The 20,433-nt window shown below is 43.3% G+C and overlaps 1 protein-coding gene across 4 annotated transcripts in view; it reads right to left on the reverse strand.

Annotated features, from left to right (window-relative positions):
* The window catches only part of MEIS1 (Meis homeobox 1), a 142,717-nt gene that overhangs the window by 118,590 nt on the left and 3,694 nt on the right, over positions 1–20,433 (reverse strand). For all 4 annotated transcript variants that reach the window (XM_043917634.1, XM_043917633.1, XM_043917636.1 and 1 more), the window contains exons 3-6: positions 19,298–19,439; positions 18,684–18,734; positions 17,837–17,887; positions 16,295–16,441 (exon numbers count right to left, since the gene is read on the reverse strand). In XM_043917634.1, coding sequence (XP_043773569.1) covers positions 16,295–16,441; positions 17,837–17,887; positions 18,684–18,734; positions 19,298–19,439 — 391 coding nt within the window. The remainder of the gene's footprint in view (positions 1–16,294; positions 16,442–17,836; positions 17,888–18,683; positions 18,735–19,297; positions 19,440–20,433) is intronic.

The raw sequence follows: 20,433 nt of genomic DNA on the forward strand, positions 1-20,433 counted from the left end.
TAATGAAACAACATAGGTTGACCTAGTCAATCCTAAAATATCTACATACAGGTGTACTCAGTTTATAGACCTTCTGGAAAGAACGGTTAACCCAAGCTGGCTTCATGTTCAGCTCAGTATGCCTTGGGCTATCTCCCAGCTGGTGTGTGCTCAGGGAATGCAAACTGATCTTATTTTCACCTTCAAATAACATGATTTTACAGGTGGTTTGCTCCTCCCCACCCCATCAAGTTTCATTTGATACCTAATATTTATAAATCACTTTACAGTCTACAAAGCACTTTGACTTTTTTTGCACTTGGTTTTTCATCACATCAGTATGATGCCAGAATCATTTTTTTTTTTTTTTTGCAGACCAAAACAGTGAGGTTTTTTTTTCTTCAAAACCTCTACACTACCAGTCCCACTGGGGGGGGGGGGGGGGAAGGGGATAAATGAGAGCCTCGTGATCTTGTCTCTGAAGAGGTCAGCTAGCAGCTAGGTAGAAATTGATGAAATGATCACAGTATTCAAAATCTGAAATTCAGTCCACACCTATCAACAGGCTGCTTTCTCTTTGGCGAAGTACATTTACTTTTTCAAACCACCAGGGTCTCTTTAGTAAGTGATCTCTAGTGACCTGAAAGAGGTGGCTTGCTTCCCAAACTGAACAACTCAGTCCCTCCAGACCAGGGAAGTCCCAGTCCACATGGGGGATGCAGCAATGTGTGTATACACACGCTTGCTCTCCCTCATCTGTACATATCCATACACACACATGTGTGCACACACACCTGCACCAGTCCACGAGGCCGCGCCAACGGGCTCACCGAACACCACCATCCCACACTGCTGGCCTAACCATTATCTAATGAGGCCCCCTTCACTAGACTTCCCTGGTGGCTCAGAAAGTAAAGAATCTGCCCGCAATGCAGGAGGCCTGGGTTTGATCCCTGGGTTGGGAAGATTCCCCTGGAGAAGGAAATGGAAACCCACTCCAGTAATTTTGCCTGGACAATCCCCATGGAAAGAGGAGTCTGGTGGGCTACAGCCCATGGGGTCGCAAAGAGCTGGACCCAACTGAGTGACTAAGCACACACACCACTAGACTTCTCACCTCTGTCTAAACAATGTCTCTTAGTATCTTTAAAGGCACATAACTTCAGCAGATATGATTCTTCATGTGTCTCTCAGTCAATGGTGCCAAATGAGGAAGAGGCACCAGACAGACCCATATGCAGAGTGATAAGGACAAACTGTGCAGGTACCCCATGAAAAGGGAAATGTGTTACCTGCATGGACATGAAGCTGAGAAGCTGGGGATCTCAGACTTTTTATTTATGAGTATCTAAAGTCTGCTATGCTGAGACCCCCTCTTTGAAGATCTTGGTGGGTCCCACTGGCAAATGTGCTCAGTAAGCAAAACAAACCAGATAAGGTCTCTAACACACTCGGCCACCAGATCACACCTTCAGTTTATTAGAGCCCAAGGGAAAGCCTGCGCCTCTCAAAACTTACCACACAGCTGCAAATTCAGTTAATTCCAAGAAAATGTAAAATTCTTTATACGGATTTCCAAAAATATCCCTGGAAATCATTAAGCAAAATTCATTTAACCATGACAGGTTGGAGCAGGATGTTTTGTTTTAAGACAGTAAAACTGCCCCCTTCCCTTTCAAGCTTTCAGATGTTTTTAAACACCAGAAGCTCACAGATTAAGACCACAGCCTGAACACGTGCTGTGGACCAGGGCCACGTTGAGATGAGCTCAGGGAATGGTCCGGAGGCAGAACCTTTTGTAAGTCCACCCTCTGTCCTGCGGAAAGGTGATAAAGTTTGGGAGGTGACTGTCGTGCTGGTTGGAGTCTGGGGCGGTCCCTGGTGGTGGCTCCCACGCACCTCCCCGGGGGAGGTGGGCTTTTTTTTTAAAGGTTATCTCCCTCACACACTTCTCCTCCTTTTTCTCATTTCCTTCCCTGTCCCCACACCCACAACCTGCCAGTGGCCAAGTCTGCAGGCCGCCAGGGTTCTTGTTGGGCCCCCTTTTAATGCTGCGATAAAATGTGCTTATTACTCCCACTTAATAGAGGCCTGAGGGTAATTTTGGTGACTCAGGGCAGATGGTAAATTAGTGGTGAGACAATGGGATTCAGCAGCCCATCTCAGCGTCTGTGGCTCACCCCAAGACAACACACTTCCTCTTCTCACAGGGCAGCCCCACCGTACTTGCCATTGTGAACTTTTCATCTAAAAACGCATCTTGACAACTAGCCAATTATCCCTTAGTTATGGTGCTCATGACACTGGTGCTGGCCAGTATCCTGACACACAGAATAAGTGTGTCTAACTGAGCATCGAATAGAGTTCTAAAATCTTTACAACATAGTAACTCTGATGTATTGCTTTAAATATATATACATCTATATGCATATGCATTTACACACACACACACATCTGATTGTGTGATAGCAGGAGTGGGGTGTTTGTGAAGGCAGAGATGGCATCTGTTAAATTGAGTTCTATATTTCCCAGTTCTCACGTCCCACAAATAAAACCTACAAAAATGATAATTTTTCAAACATTGAATCCTCTATCTCTGTGTAATGAGGCGTGTAGAGAGGAGGAGAAGAATTTTTGTGCTTTTTTGCCTTTGGTGAAAATTCTCCAAGGAGTAATTTCATCTTTAAATGAAAAGTTTTGTATCAGGTGATTGTCTGAGCTCTAGGAATCACTGAAGCCTCAGGTTCAGATGTGAGGAGACACACAAGTGCACGTTTTTGTAGACACAGCCCCATACACCCATCACGTGCACGAGGAATAATGCAAAAGAACGTGGAAAGAACTGATTTTAGTGTTTTTAATTACACTGTCATAGAATCTAAAGCAGCTAGGCAGCCAGGTACATCTTTTAAGTCTCCTAGCCCTTAAATATTTTGCCCACTCTCCTGCAAATCCCCATGTCTTCTTCTCCCAATAGTCAAGGCAGAAATGAGCCTAGAAAACAGGCTCAGCACAACGGGTCACTCCTGAATACTCCTCAAAATCTTACTTTCCCACAGTCTGATATCTTTCAGGTCACAACTCTTATATGCTTGGTTCATTACTAATCTGTAGAGTTGAATTAATTCATCCAGGAAATGATACATGAATTGACAATACAAAGGAAAATGACTACAAATATAAAACACCACCCAAAATATCCCAAATGCTTTCCTGATACCCACATGGCACTGATACATTTTGCACAATTTTTCAACATTGAATCAATGCCAGCACTATCCCCTAGTGACCCCATTATGGTCTGAGAAGACAGTATAGATTTCTACCTGGGGTAGGGACATTCAGACCATTTACAAGGAAACAGGGTAATTACAAGCAAAGGGAAACAGCTACCAAGAGGTGAAAACAGTTTTACCCAAATCTCAAAACTGGAAGGCAGATGAGTAACCTAGAAATGATTCAAGTACACTGAATGTTCAAATTCTATTAACAGATGCTTAACAGATGCCAGGTTACTCATCTGGATAAAGAAGCTGTGGTACATATACACCATGGAACATTACTCAGCCATTAAAAAGAATTAATTTGAATCAGTTCTAATGAGATGGATGAAACTGGAGCCCATTATACAGAGTGAAGTAAGCCAGAAAGATAAAGACCAATACAGTATACTAATGCATATATATGGAATTTTAAAAGATGGTAATAATAACTCTATATGCAAAACAGAAAAAGAGACACAGATGTACAGAACAGACTTTTAGACTCTGTGGGAGAAGGCGAGGGTGGGATGTTCTGAGAGAACAGCACTGAAACAAGTATACTATCAAGGGTGAAACAGATCACCAGCCCAGGTTGGATACAAGAGACAAGTGCTCAGGGCTGGTGCACTGGGAAGACGCAGAGGGATGGGATGGAGGGGTGGGGATGGGGGATCGGGATGGGGAACACATGTAAATCCATGGCTGATTCATGTCAATGTATGGCAAAAACCACTACAATATTGTAAAGTAATTAGCCTCCAACTAATAAAAATAAATGGAAAAACAAACAAATTCTATTAGCAGTTTGTTGTGGAGAACAAAGGAGAATATAAAGCCTCATTACACTAAGAACCTTAGTGTGTGCGTGTGTTGGTAGCTCTGTCGTATCTACTGTAACATTGCAACTCCATGGGCTATAGCCCGCCAGGCTCTTCTGTCCTTAAAATTCCCCAGGCAAGAATACTGGAGTGGGTGGGATCTTCCTGACCCAGGGATTGAACCTGGTCTGCCGTATTGCAGGCAAATTCTTTACCGTCTGAGCCACTAGGGAAGCCCTTAGTAAAAGTAGGTAGTAAAAGAAGAATCTTAGTAAAAGTATATAATCTATGTTTTGTAACTTTTCCTTTTCCTGTGCTATGTATTATGGCTGGCATACTACTAATAAAAATAAACTCCTATTTTAATGCTTGACTCTATATGCTTCTACACCTGAAATTGTACCTGTGAACTATAATTCAGAGTTGTGTTTTTAAAAAACCCTCTAATCCAACTGCCACCACTATATTTCCAAATATTTGTAACTAAATAATCCAAACCTTACTCTTCATTTATCTGCTGAGATTTTTCTGCTGAAAGTTAGAAGAGTTTCTATCATTGCTATTTAGGAGTGGCAGAAGAATCCATAAATTATATGCCAGCATACCTGGTGTTATAAAGTCCCTTTCATAAGATTGCTTGCTTCCCAATGTTTTATTTTACATTTGTAACTCAGTATTCTGTCCGCCTCATTCTACAAACAAATTAAGATAAAATAAACTCAAAAGTGTCTTATATATAACAACTTCAAACCACAAATTTTGTAGGCAACCACCCTAGCAAAAAGAACATCCAGATAAGGCCAGAAACACTGTATCCTGAGTAGAAGTAGATACTGAGATCTTGTAAGCAACTGGACCTCAGCCAGGAAGCATGTGCACTCAGAAATGTGGGGATAAAGTACAAGATATGCACATAACTGTTATTTGAAGTTGAACTTGAAAACAAATCTGTAGTGATTCATTGTCTTATCTCAGCCACATATCTGAGTGGCCAGTCCTCTTTCCCATTATGATGAAATCAGAACAATAGCCACCCCTCCTAATAGGAATTAAGACAGTATTTCGCTTAAACTCTATGATTATATGATGGCCTATAAAATAAACAGCTACCCAATCTTCTCTTCTCAAATCAGATTCATGTTGTTGAAGGTTGGGCCAAATACGAGTAAGGAGATAAAATATTACGGAAAGCACTGTTTAGGGTTTACTGTTATAAATGTTTTACACGCAATGCTATTTAGTTCTTACAGAGGCTCAATATAGTGGGTTCTTTATCGCCATGTTACAGATGATAAAACTGAGGCTCCTGGAGATGAAATGACTTGCCCCCTCACAGACAGCTTGCACTGTGTATATACTCTATTGAGACACTGCCAACCTGAAAGGTTGTGTAACTCAAAATTACCATCAACACCCTTCATCACTGGGGTGGCTTCCCAGGTGGTTCAGTGGTAAAGATTCCACCTGCCAATGCAGGAGACACAGGTTTGATGCCTGGGTCAGAAAGGCTCCCTGGAGAAGGGAATGACAATCCATTCCAGTATTCCTGCCTGGGAAACCCCATAAACAGAGGCGCCTGGTGGACTACAGTTTCACGCAGTTGCAAAGAGTCGGACTCGACTGAGCGACTGAGCATGCATGGACCCTTCATCACTCTCAAGTCTTCTCTCTTCTACTTCTAAACTCTCAAACCAGAAAACTTTTTTTCTCACATCACAGTTTCGATGCGAGAAGGAAATAAGAATTCAGCCAAAATGCAGTCTTGTTTTATTCTACTACCTTATAGCATTATGCTTTGGATAAAAGAATCACAGAAATTGACAATTGCCACTGATTTCCACTAACATTTAGCAACAGCGTATTTTCTAATTTTCCTGTTGTTTTTTTTAAGAAGCCCTGCCAGTTTTCATATTTTCAATCAAATCTTATTTTCCAAGTATCATCATTCCTTAGGGATATTTGAATTTTCAAGCCCTCTCACAGTGTGAAATTTGGAGGTAGGGAATAAATGATTCCCTTTTCTTCATTATCCATCTCAGTAAAATCATTAGAGCGGCGTTTTTCAAAGCATCTTGAAATTTAATTTGCATTTCTGGTTCCTAGTTTGGCCACGTTTTCTGTAGTTCTAGGCGTTTAACAGAGAGATCAATGAAAGCAACTGAATTCCAGAAGCAGGAGACTGAGCTGTACCATCCGTGCACTTTTTAAGGAAATCCAGTTAATCAGAATACCATTCTTCCCCGATACCCAGGGCTATTATTCTTGAGGCTATTCATATTATTTTAACAGTTATAGAGTATTTGGAGTATTAGAAGTATACTACAATTGAAGAAAAGCCCCATAATTGATTTGTTAATGTTTTATTCTTCTTTTTTTTTTTCTATTGGCATGTTCTTTACATGCACTCAATAAATATTAAACACTCAAACAACTCTCTCTCTTAGGTGGCAAGCAAACCTCTAGAATGTCGAAACAGTAGAGTGAAGAACAATGCACCTAATTGAAATGGCAGGGTAATTTGGAAAATAAAATTGAGTTGCTGCAAATCCCAAATTCCAGAATAAAAATGTTTATACTCGCTCAAATGCAGATTGTTACTGGCTTTGAATAATTATTAGAATAAAAAAATACTTGAACACCAACAATATACTTGATATGCACAGAACAAACACAGTCTACATGTCTCTATTATTTTGTGCAAGGAAGTGCAGGGCACAATGAGCCTGACATTTTCCTTGGTGGTTTTGTTTTGAACACAGTTTATAAAGTGCCTGAATATGGTGAAACAATAGGCCAAGCCACCAAATGTACAACCAGTGTTAAAAATGTCATGGACATGATTCTTCAGAAAATTCTAACCCATTAAGTAAGGGACAGGAAGCAAGCTAATAGAAATGAAATGGTTAAATGATTCTGCTGCTCAGTACCTTATTTTCCTCCCCAAACATATTAATTTAGAACACAGATCAATTCAAATTTTAAAATTCCAGATTCTCTTTGGTAGAAGCTGGAGCCAAGGAAATGATGACAATTAAAATGAAAGTTGAAAATGCATTTATTTGCACCTGGAATTATGCAATGCTAACACGTAATGACTCTAAAAGATATATTTATCTGTACAATGAGGGTAATCTTATCTACTCAGGGCTATGCCAATCTTGGCAGAGATGCCAGCCATATCTTAAAAAGATAAATTCCATATGCTCTGTAGAGTTATAGCATATTTCCCATAAATAATGTATACAATAGACTGTAAATAAATAATACATTTATCCGAACTGTTCAAGAGTGAAGGGCAGGGTGGTTACTCATGAGACAGAATCTCTTATGAATGAACAATTTCAAATAAAAGTAATGTCCAATGGTGAGTTACTACGAAGTTCTTACACTAAAATATTCTTAAGTGGGGAGCAGGCAGGGGGCATTAAAAGAATCCCAGATCAGGTGGGAACTTTCAAATAAAGGCTCCAACTAAATGTAAAATGTCCAATTTAGTTTTATTGCTAAAGTTTCTATTGTGATTGTTGCATCATAGCTAATAGCATTTTACCTATTTTCTGCAATTCTTAATTCTCTCTGTACACTACTGGTTTGTTTTTTGGGTTTTTTTTTTTTTTAAATCAATGAAATAACTAGATTTAAAATGTCAAGTATGAGTTTTTGTCCCATGAAACACATAGATTCCTTTCATTGTATAGGTAATTTTAACTGCAGTGCATAAAAAGGAAGGTTACTACGGAACAAAAATTTAAAAAGAACCCATGTGCAGTAGTTAGTCTGCTAGGGCTTTACATAGTAAAATTGTTAGTCTCCATCTCTGAAGTATCTCCCTTTTGAAGCCCTGGAGACACATAAACTATTTCGACTTCTTGTAAATAGTGGAAGTAGGCTTCTAGATCTTCAGACATTGTACACCATTTAGTATGAAATTAAATTTTCAGATCACTAAGGAATAGTCTCTGAATTATAGAAAACACTATAGGTCACAGTTAATTACAGCTTGTCTATCAAATTAAGTTAACATTTGAGAACACATACAAATAGTTAAGGAGCCATTAGGAGGAGTGTTATTGTCAAAGAAATTCTTATTAATTCAACTTCTAATATTTTCAAAAGAAGAGAGATAAGCCTTTTTACAAGTTGGGATGGGATAAGGAAACTCTGGGTTTACATCAAATTGCTCTCTTCATTGTCCTTTTGACGACTATGTCGGTTTCATTACAAACTTCATTTTCCAGAGTTTCATAATAGTCATAAACACACTTGACTTTAAAGAGTTTCTATGGGACATAATGTGAATGCAAATGCAGAATAAAATGCAAATCATGGAGGTCTGGGACCAAATATGGACTATCAGTTAAGAATCCAGTCACTGAAAACAAACATTAAGGCCTTAAGAGGAAGAACACAAAGAGGCTGATATGAATCTTTATATCAAGTATTCACAGCCCTGGGGAAAGAAAACAAGAATAACAGTTTTCAGTTTTTCACCTAATTGTAAAACAAAGGGGTTTGGGAATATTTGATGACTTTAGTTTCTATTCACTCCTGTTCTAAAGTGAGTAACATTTTTCATCTTCTCAGGAAAACAAACCCACGTGTGGGTAACAACCCACAAAATACTCAAATAGGGAAGCCTAGCAAACTATTTCAAGTTCAAATCTCAGGCATAGGAGGCTTGCCAATCAGTGGGGAGAAAATGATAAGAAAAAGAAAGAGCTATAGTTCTGTCTTGCTAAATAACAATCAACAACCCAGACACTTAAAACTAATGAATAATGAACATGTGATTATGTTGTGTTGTAAAGTGTAAGGAAAAATCTAGAGAATTGGGAATTCATCATAACAATTAATTCTAAGCCAGCATATGTTGTCAGGGAATAACTTCTAATATCACTTAAAATGCTAATTATTTACTTACTACTATTTTCTAAATGAGTTGGAATCATGTATGTTTAAATCCATTGTAAAATTTAAGACTTGATATTGTGTCAAAATGAAGGAAAAAAAGAAGACTATAAAATGTTGCTTAAACTTGTTAAACTCATAAAAAGTTGCAGTCATTTTATAAGTATTACTTAGAAAACTCAGAAACAGCATTTCCTTTCTATGGAAAAATACCGTTTAAATTTTTTTTAAAGAAACAACACTTCATTCAAAGTTCTCTACCTCATCTTTATAAATCCTTTTAATTATAAATGGAGTCATAAAGACTATCAAGGGTAAAAATGTATTTTTGAGGATTGTAAATAATATAAAATTTATTTTCACAACTTATTTATCCTGCATTGGTTTATACTATATACAGTGGTGCATCAAAAAGCCAGAACATGGTTATTGCATGTCTTAGAGTTAATGACTTAGTTCTAGTTATAATTTGTATTTAACTGTATATACTCATGATACCAATAAACAACAGGTGTATAATTCAATAAATGTAGAAATAAGCATTTTTTTCAGTAAAGAATAAACTCTTTATGATACATTTTATTTGGTTTTAGGACTTCTGAACCAAGAAGCCCAGAAATATAAGATCATTTAAAAATATTTGCACTCTTGTATTTCCCTTTAACAAGAACGTATTTCCTAGATTAAGAAATGCTATTTGGAAAAAGAATGTTCAGAGAGAGTGTAGCAAAGTGTTGCCAATTGCTTTAATTCTGCACACATGAATGCATTAAATTGATTGAAATTGGATTCTAGTGACAAATATTTAAATGAATGTATTCTCGCTTATTTCATGTAGTATCTTTCATACCATTTATTAAAATGTCAGCTTTAGAAGTGTGGGAAATCCAGCAGTTTCCCGATAAAGGTATAGCTCTACTTTCTGGAGAAGCTGTTTAAGACTTCAATAAGCTTTCCCAAATTCCCATAATCCTGAAATCATGGCATATTAAATTCAGGATACAGTGAAGGAGACTTTTTATCTTTTCCACTACATACACATACATACTCATCTGCTTGAATTTTTCAAAATTGATCTCATACATGTTAAGGTTTATTCACAAATGTGAAAGATAGTAAAATATCCAAAACTTTACTGGATCCCCAAAGTCAAATCCTGGAATAATTATTTAAATTCAAATTGGGAACCTGTATTTTATGTTTTAGACCCTAACCTTTTAACAGGTACATATCCTGAGGTTTCCTGCCTAGTAAGGACACCAAGCCCTACGTGACTTAAAGCAGTATTGTTTTACTAAGGATTTTGAAAACTTTTAGGCCTAACATCTGCACAACTGTCAGAAACGACTATGTCACATGTATTCTATTTTTATTTCTTTATTTGTAAAAGAAGACTTTCCCATAGTTTTGATGTCATTTAAAAATATTAAATTAATTTTTTGCACTCAGGAAAAATGGCAAAAATGTCTGTTTCGATTATAACATAAACTCAAGTGCTACTTTGATACAAATACGACAGATATCATAATCCAAAAAAGGCCATGGAAAATGCTACAGTTGCAAACATTTAAGACTGTGTAACAAAAATGACTGAGAATGGTATCAATTTACTATCCTTCAACTATTTCCATGACAGTGGAGTCAAATAATTTTGAATTATAGACCTTCTTACAGGAAGTCTTATTTTGTGTCTGTTTTTTGATCATTCCCCTACTAGTCCCTATAGGAATTTGGCTGTACGCCGACTTTTCTTTAAAAGTTTCTGTATACATACTCAGGTTGTGTTTGATTATTAAATGATCATTTATTAAAACTTAAGCATTTCATGTTGGTTTGACATATTTATGTTTCATGAGAAAATATTGCTATTGCAATGGCAAGCATAGCATTACCAATGTGAAAATACTTCACTTGAATTCATTTGACGGCATTTTCATTTATATGTGTTTTAATACAACTTGTTATGCATTCTTCAGTTTCCCCAACTCCACCTGCGAGGGAAGGTAAGCTAGTTTTATAACATAGGCCCCTTGGTAAAACTGTAGTCTATCTGCTTGGCCTTAAAAAAAACCTATATTTCTACTATGGGACCACAAATAGTCTTTGTTTTTAAGAGTACGGAGTTTTACTGCATAATTTTCCGTCCGTCACCCGGCAACAGCTGTGTTTTAAATCTTTTGGACTATGACAAACATTTTAACATTTAAACATACGAGTGTTTGAAAACATAATGATTTAAAATTTGTTTATTTTCAAAGTTGGGCCATTATAGCATGATATTTCAGTTACTTTTTTTTGAAAGCAAGGCCCTTATTTTAAAACCTTTTCTTCTTCCTTCTTTCTTCTGCTAGTTAAATTTCATGTTTTCTACTAAAAATCTCTAAGTTAGGACTGATACCAAGAGTCATCACAACCACTCTATATATTTCTAAATCATGAGCCACGGAGTCACTCTGGTGGGAGAGGAACTGCTATTTGAGTGACCTATTACCACAGAGCTAGTTAAATCACTGAACAATAGTTACTGTTATGGGGCTTTACTTTGTACAAAGTAGCATTAGTATCATTGCTTTCTACTAACCATAGAGCTCGCACTGGGGACTTGTACTGTGAAAGGGAGAGAGAAACTAGGAAAGGAAAATAACTTTCACAGCATTAACACTTAGACTCAGAGACATTTAAAAATGTAATCGATCTCAACCTATCTGCATTGACTCTGTACCACTTTTTTTTTTCCTCTCAAATGTTTTTGGCATGCCCCTAATAAGAATCAATACATCCCTACTCTGACAGTCACACATAAATACACCCAAGGAGCCAATCAGAAAACAATAAAAACACACCTGGTAAACAACTATCTTTGAAATCAAAGGATACTAAGCAACAAAGGGCCTAGAATGAACATCCCAATTAGCGACTGTAGTGACAAGCAGTCAACACCTTATTATTTAATCATTAAAGAGAATCTTGCCATAATTTCCCTCTGACATAGTTCAAGAGGAATTAAGAGTATCCCACATGACTCACAACAATAATCAAAAGTAAAGTCAGATTATTCTAAGACTCCATGGCCTTCAAGGCCTGTGGACTCAGAGGTTCCAAGATTAAGACACTAAGTGAGACCCTAAAAGCACTTACAATTTAAATAAGTTGTGTCCATGTGTTAAGCATTTAGAAACAAACTAATTGATATTTTCTTATCCCTTCATGTTTGTGTCCAGTTTTTCTCAATGGATGAAAACAAAATTGCTTGCATTCCTAGTATTAGTAAATATCCCTTGGCCTCATCTTTTTTTTTTTTTTCCTAAAGCAGTGGATCCAATAAATGAAGACTATTAGGCCTCCCCATCCCTAAGCAACACCTCCTCAAAAGAGAAAGCTTAAATCTCCCTTGGAGGTGTCCCCATCCCACTTTGCAGGGAAGGGGTGTTTTCTGTCAAGTTCAAGTTCAGTTTTAAGACGGTCATCTCAAACGATGCTTTAGAAACAACGTTCTGGACTCTTCAAATAAAACACTTGCCACCTGGGTTCCCCGGCCCCACTGGGAAACCAAGGCGCACTGGCCCAGGGCTGCCCCTGATCCCAGAGGCCCGGAAGCCTGCTGCTCTCCGGCCTGGGCCGCGCAGCCCCGGCGGCGGTCACCCCTCCCCGGGGAGCTCAGAAGCGCTCGGCATTTAACCTGCCTGGCGAGCGTGGCTTTCTGGCTCCATCTCCGGGAGCCACATTACTTCTCCCCAGATGTCAGAGACAAATCTAGATTAACATGCAACAGGGCGCCCTGCGCAGCCCACCAGCCCTCGAACAGGAGCTGTTAAATGCAGATTCAGCCGAGGACCCCCCGGAGAGCTGCTGTTGAATAAAAATTGTAATCCAAAGGGACCTTGTCTTTGCCTCCCCCTGCTTGTGGGAGAACCCGGGTTGGCGCCTGAGCACAGACTCAGCTAGACCCGCTCGCTGCGAGGGGGCCTGGCTACCTCTGTTGGTGGCCTTCGGGGGCCCCAGGGACTCTTGCTTCTCTCTCCTCTCCCTCTCGCGACTGTCCTTGGAGTGGAAAATGCTTAGATTCAAGGAGTGGCGAGAAACAAACAGCCCTAGGAAGGAAGGCTTTATTCGACAGCTTCTTCCTGGAGGGCGGCCTGAAGTCCAGCGTCTGGCAGCCAGATTCTTCCCCGCCTAACCCCTCTTGGCGACCCCAATTCCACTCTGGGTCCCCCAAACTCGCGCTCCGCCTCCCCGCGCCCTCCGTCCTTCTCCTGCGCCAACCAGGCTCAACCCTGGCCTCGACGCCTCGCACGGTGGCCCCCCTCTGCGCCCGCTCCGGGGGTCTCAGCCCGGCCCTCGCGCCCTGCCGAGGCCGGAAAGGCCGGGTGCCCCTCGCTGCCCCCCAGGCCCCGGGCGTGGGGAGCGACTGTGCCGAGCGGCGAGCGAGGCCGTCAGGAGAGGGCGCCCTGGAGGCCTGCGCCCGAGGTAGGTGAGTCTCGGACCTGGGACGTCGGGGTCTGGGAGTGGGAGTCGGGGGAGGGCGTTGAGGGTGGGGTGAGAGTGGGATTACGGCTTCTAGGGGCACCTTAATCTGAAGAGAAAAACAAAGCACCAAACTAAGGACGCCTCAAGGCCAAGTGGATTTCCTCCGATTGAGCCCTCCGGGAAACCGGCTGCTATCCAAGTCGTGGATTTCAAGTCCCCGCGCGGGTGGCAGCCTTCGCGCCCTCCGAGGAGGAAAGTAAAATAAAATAAACCCTACTGCCCACAGACCCTAGAGACAGAGAGGCTAATGAGCAAACGACGCCCCGCGTTCGCACCACACCTGAAGCATCTAGGCCCGCAGCACACTCGCCACTGGGGCTCAAACTGGCTGGGCCGCATTCGCAGACAGGTGGCGAGGCAGTCCTTTCCGGGCCCGGCCCCTGGGGGCCGGCGAGCCGGCTCCAGTTAGGAGGACTGGCGCCCATGAGGCGGCCCTAGTGCCTCTTCCCTCCGTCCCCACCTCCCAGGACGGGGGACTCCACCCAGCGACTGAGGCACAGTCCCGCGTGCGCCCCGCGCTCTGCGCGCCCCTCTCCAAAGGGAGCCCAGGCACACTCGCTCCTGGCTTCTGGGAAACGGACAATTCCAAAGCACCTACTTGGGGTTTGCGGCCCTGCGCCCAACTGAGACCTCGGTGAGCCCGAGAGGGTCACGCGAGCGCGCCCACGCGCACAGGCCCACCGAGCCACGAGCTTAGCCAGAGCTGCGAAGCCCCCACTCGTAAGCGGCCGGGAGGGAGGTACGCTGCTCATCTCATAGTTGGGGAGGAGAATGAAGTGCCAGTTTTCACCCCTGACCACTGCCCACCAATCCGCATGTCTCATAAAGGTAACTGAGCAACAAAAGTTTACCTAAGGAGTGGAGGGAGGACTCAATTTTGTTTTACCAATTTTGTACCCCTAAAACACCCCTAACTCTGGTCCTTTATCTTTGATTTTAATAAAATAATGATTCGTTGGGGAAAATGGGGTATAAATCTTCATTTTGGAGGCAATTAAAGTGTTGATTTCATTCATGCCCCTAAGCGATTCTTGTAATTTGCTCAAATAGCTTTATGTACCCAGCACTCCGGAGCTTTTAGAATCCCATTTTCTAGTTAGGCTTGTTGGATTACAATTTTTATTCAACAGCAGCTACCCGAGGGTTCCTCAGCAGAATCTGCATTTAACAGCTCCGGGGACAGGGCTGGCAGCCTGAACCAGGCGGGAGGCCGAGCGGCCGGCGGGGGTGGGGACCGGGGGCCGCGCCAGGATCGCGCAGGCTGCCTGTTCCGGGCACTCGTCTACACTGCCGAAAGTTTGTAACTCGCCAATTAGAAAGGACCCGGCGCGTTGACGCTTTTAAAGCTCAGCTTTGCCTGCCCTCCACTTCTTTGGGGTAAAAGGAGGAATTCCGCCTCTGCCGAGGGGGTCACCCAGAGAAATCCAGTTGGGGACTGAAGGGAGTGATATGGGGAGAAGCAACCTTGAGGATGACACCTAGACGAGGAGTCGGGCACTTCGGCAAGGACTCTGCAAGACAGTCGCTGGCCAACCGTGATCATGGCAGAGCGTGCAAAGAAAACTCTGTATGACTGGCTGGCCTTTGGCTTAACAAAGGCAGGCTGCTCTCTCTCACAAGACAGGACTCACGTGCCAAGTCAGAAAGAGAAACAACTCAGGGCCTTCACTTATAGGTGGACAGGCGCAGGAGGCCCGCCACCCAGATCTCTAGACGCCCTGCCATAATTCGCAACCGAAAGCTGTCCTGAACCCTGTTTCATCTCATCCACTCCTCACGTTTTCACTTTCAGTGCATTTTCTCAACTCCTTTGGGCCGACAGAGACAGGAGTGAGGGAGAGAGGGACTAGGAACAAACATTGGTGTTGGGGTGAGAGAAATCTGCCCCCACCCCCAGCAACTCCAAATAAAAGTCGTCCCCACTTAGCAACGCAGCAGCGGAAGAAGGGCCTGGAGGGAGGACGAGAGGAGGGGGCGAAGCCAGCGGAGGCCGGCAGCGAGAGCAGGGCGGCGCGAAGTCCCCCCACCCGCCACACCGCCACACCGAGGGAGTCGCGAGGAGCCCCTGACGCAGACGCTTCCAAAAGCTGCCAACCCAGAGGGCCCAGAGCACGTACCGGCTGGAGGATGAGTAGAAAGGAGGAGGAGAAACGTCCATATTTATCTGTTTTTCTAACCTCGGCCTGGTCTTATTTTTTCTATTAAGTACAATAAAATGGGCGAGCTTGCAGCAAGCACTGCACAAAGCAATGTTCAGTGAGGTCTAGAAGCGTTCGGCCGAGGAAAACTGACAAGACAGGCTAATGAACCGTATAGACAGGGAGAAAATAGCAAGCATTTGCTAGATTTCAAACCCTCCCTGTCTCTCTCAGACCACCTATCTTGGGTTTATTCCTAATAAAATAAGAAATAAGCAGTCCTTACACTTTTCTTTTCTTTGAGAGAGAAGGGGGAAAAAATGCTCCAGAACAAAGCCCTACCACCAGAGGCGGTCACTGGCAGTTAACACTCCCATTATTGTAGAGGGTAAATAAAATAAAGACAAAAATTAAAAGCGACAAGAAACAGGTCAAGTTTGCAGGCAAAGCTTTTACAAGCTCATCTCTCCAGGTCGAATCCCAGAGCCAGCCTTAATGAAGCAATAATAGCCACATTATTCAAAAATTTTCATTTCGATGGAAATGTATCTAAAAGGGACTTAATCATATGCAAATAATAAAAGGAGGTGGTAGTGATCCAGCAAGCAATATGCATACAGATTTTTTTTTCCCAGGGATGTTGAAATTGAAAAGCGCATACCTGGTCGGTTAGATTTGCTGATCTTGTTATATCTTCACTGTCTGATTTTGATCCTCCTTCTCTATCGTCTATCACCAAATCGATAGGCATTTTCCCTTTCAAACAGCTAATATACCGGTGGCAGAAATTGTCACATAATTCGTGTACCTACATTATGACAGAAATAAAAAAATGGAAATATAATCAGGAGTTCATAAATGACATTGACAAGTGCAATCCACCCCCCTTGTGAGATCCAAACTTCTAACTAGGGGAAACACAGGGCAATTGTCCTCCAGAGACCCCCAGACGCATCCAGAATTAGGAATAACTTTCTTTTCTTGCAAAATAGAGATATCCCAGAAAATTGACAGTGACAAGATGCTTCACAGGCTACAACATATTCAACACCCGTGTTAAATTCATCTGCTCCTGGGGCCGTGGCCATTAAAGAGGTGACCTACGTGGGTGACATTTAAGGTAAACTATTTAATTTTGTCCAGTTATTTTTATTATAAATCCTTTTCCAACATGTCTAAGAAAAAAATTAAATATACATATTTGTGTATGTATATAAAGGACCAGTACTGTGTTGGTATAGGATATATGCCTGACAATCCAAGTCCCTTTAACATTGGTAATTAGGGTTTCTATCTATAAGAAGCATATATTAGGATGCTTCCTTTAAAAAAAAAAAAAGACTCATGATATGATGTGTGTGGGGGGGAACCCCTACAGCCACAAAAAGGTATCAAACTGATTAATTTTTTAAGGGAAAAGAATGCTTCAAAATATTTAGGGATAGGTGGAGCAGTGTCTTACAGGACCCAGGCATCACTGACATGCAAAAATTCACAAGAAACCCCAGTGTGCTTGCAATTTAATGTTACTTTGAATTACAATGCATTAAGTTTTTATTGCTGAGATTTATAGAACAGCTAGCAAAATCACGTTATCCCACACCCTTTCTTGAGTGTGAAGGTGGGATATGTGCAGGATTCCCAGACTGAAGAAACTGACACAACTATCAACTCTGCTTTGTCTCTGCAAAACCTTTAAAGTGCCTCCCCCACCGCCTCCTCCAGACTCCTCGCCCACTCCTCCTCCCACTCCGCCTCTCCCCCTGTATCTGACCTGCCGCTGCTCTCAGACTGTCTTCCAGAAACTCACTAAAACTAAACAAACCCCCCCCACCACCACCACCAGAGGTAGCAAAGAAGACTAGGAGGAAGAAGAGAAGGTACAACCTGTGAAGCAAATTCAGGATAGCTTTCTAAACATCTAAGGGGATGCATAGCCCTGCAACTACTTACACAAAGCCAGCAAGGTATTAAGAATGAATACAAGGCTAGGGCGTTTGTGATCCCAGTTTTAGTGTCTGAAATTGTAATTAAACTGCAAAGAGAAATGGACGCAAAGATTGGCCTTGACACTAATTACCAGAAAGAAAGACGTTTATGCAAATGTCTCTGAAGCCTGAACTTCAGCCATTCTGAACCCTCCCCTTCTGTGTGTTTGGGCATGAGGGGGAAGCAAAAGCAGAAAAAAAGCTAGAGAAATTACCTTCTCTAATTCCAACAGATGAAACCTTAATACTTGTATGGCTTGAATCATCTGCAAAGATACAAAAAGAATGAGCGCCCCATTCGTAGCTTGCAGAAAATTGGCTGTCACAGCTCTAACATCCCCAGCCCTCCCCTCCCCCCCAGTAAATAGAGTTATTTTGATTTATGGCAATAACACTAAAACTTAACAGCAGCGACTGGGTACCATCTAGAGGTTTATATTTCTTAAGGAGAAAAAAACAGCTAAAACAACAACCAAGCATCTAAGTGGGGGTCATAAACACTCTCCTTCCCCATAGCTCCCCTCTTTCTCAGCCCCACTGCCCCTGCACCACCCCAAAGGGCCGCACCCCTCCACTAGGTATTTCCTTGGAAGGCGTGCACGGAAAATATTCCCAATAGTCTCCAAACTGTGGCTTTTCACACTGCAAACTTTCTGCCGCCTTCTGCACACCTTTCCGATAAACTGGTGGTTTGGGGGGTCTGGCCTGGTTGCTTGCCCTCGTGACGCGACTTTGAGGGCTGGGAAGTCCGCAAAGTTTAAGCACACACGCTGACAGGCCCGGAGATAAATCCCCGGGCTGATTAGAGCCGCGCTGCCCGGCTGTCATAAAAAACAAAAGCTCGCGTTTCCCCGCGCCGGTTCACCCGGCCCCTCTCGAGGTGAATTTATTTCCCCGGACCCCGTCCCGGCCCACTTGCCGGTGGATGGAAACCCTTGCAGCCCACTTGCAAGCTACGGGAGGAAGGGTCTAGAAACCTCAGGGCACTCAGAGCAAAGGATGGGGAGAAGGGGGGCTGGGGGAGGGAAGATGTGGGGAGGGGAGTAAGGGGTCCGCTCTTACCAAGTTATCCAGTTCTGGATTAGAAGAAAAGAGAGGTTTTTCTGCGCGAATCTAAATACAAGTGAGAAGGAGAGGGGAGAGGGAGGGGAAAGGGGTGGGGGGGGGAGAAAGAAACATTTGAAATCTGGTCGCCTTCCTAGTTTCTTGCCTCATTACACTGTCGGGGGCAGGATGTAACCTCCGGGACAGACTCGGTGACACCGAGTTCGTCCCGTGCAGAAACCCTTCAATATGAGTCAAATAATCCGAAAACAAGCCCAGAGCACAGGGTTACTTTTCCCAGCAGTGTGCTGCTAAGAGATCCCTGCCCAGCTCGCCAACTCCAAGGAAGGTCCTGCGCGGGGGGTTTGGGGTCGCATTTTACAGAGAGAGCTTTCTGCGTCGGGTTAGGGAGCGGGAGTGGGTCAGAAGTGGGATGATTTTCGGGCGTCCGCAAACAGACACTGATTTAGGAGGAAAAGCTCAGGGAAGGTGTACCAGGCCTGGCTTAGGGCAGACTGTTTAGCTGGTTACTTTTGCAAATGTGCTTGGGGCGGGGGGGTGTGGAGGGAGGTTCTTTCTTTCTTTCTTTCTTTCTTTTTTCTTTTTACTTTTGAAACATTGATTTTGCTGACCTGTTTGGCGAACACGGCTATATCTTCATTGAATGACTCTGACGAGCAGACGTCCCCGCCCGCCACCCCCGGCTCGCGGGGGGTACAAGTAGCTAATTCACATTTCTCAAAAATCAGTGCTAAGAGAGGGAAGAGGGGGTGTCTGCAAGAAAATACAACAGTCACAAACAACACAATGGTTAGTCCCGCGGCAGTGAAGCACGGAGCCCAAGAAAAACAGCCGGAGGAGCTCAAGACGGGGACCTCCCTCTCCCGGATTTTGACATCTACTTGTTCCCCTTCCCCCACCCCTACCCCCCAGGTGACTGCTCACCTCCCCCTCCTCCTTGGGCCCCCCAAAGTCGGAGGCCCTAAGCCATGGACCGTATCTGAGGACCGGTTCAGCCTATCTGGCCTGAGAAATTAGTAACATTTGCTAAGAATAAAACCCAAGCGGTTCCAGCAGCCATTTTGAATTAAGTTTCCCATCCCGACCAGCCCTCGGCCCTCCGATGCACACCCGGGACCTGGAAGAGGAGAAAGGCGCCGGGGCGCAGGAGGTGGGAAATCTCCTTCAAGTGGGTTCCTCCGAGGCCGCCCCGGGAAGCTCAGACTCTGGGGATCTTGGAGGCAGGCGCTCAGCTAACTTGGGGCAAGGACCTCTCTGGCTGTGGGACCGACCGACTGTCAGAGAGCTGGACCACCGATCCCGACCCCACGGCCCTCAGAGGGCCGGAGGGCTCCTCCTCGGCTCCCTGCACACTTCCCTCCCTTCACCGATGGTCCCCACCGCCCCCCCACCCCGCCCCCCAAGAAAGTTCCTTCAAATGTGTCTGCGGTCAGGCCTTTCATTTTGTCCCTGCGTAATGGCCAAGCAGCTAGTATTGCGAGGGGCCTAGATGTTGCTTATCTCAGCCCATTAAAAACAAAACAAAACAAAACAAGCCTCTTCTAATGCCCAAAGGGGTGTCTCAAGTCTTTTATTAGCTCTCACAGCCCGGCTGGGAATTTAACAGTTTGGGGTCCTTTTCAAAGCTTCCCCAAATGTTCTGTCCGGGAGCCTAACCCATTTGCACCTAACGCTGCAGAGAGGACGCTGGGGTTTAAACAAGCCCACTGCACACGGAACCAGAAGATAAAGCAGAAAGGGTTTTCAG

This window comes from Cervus elaphus, chromosome 11, assembly GCF_910594005.1.
Source record: "Cervus elaphus chromosome 11, mCerEla1.1, whole genome shotgun sequence".
Classification (NCBI taxonomy): Eukaryota; Metazoa; Chordata; class Mammalia; order Artiodactyla; family Cervidae; genus Cervus; species Cervus elaphus.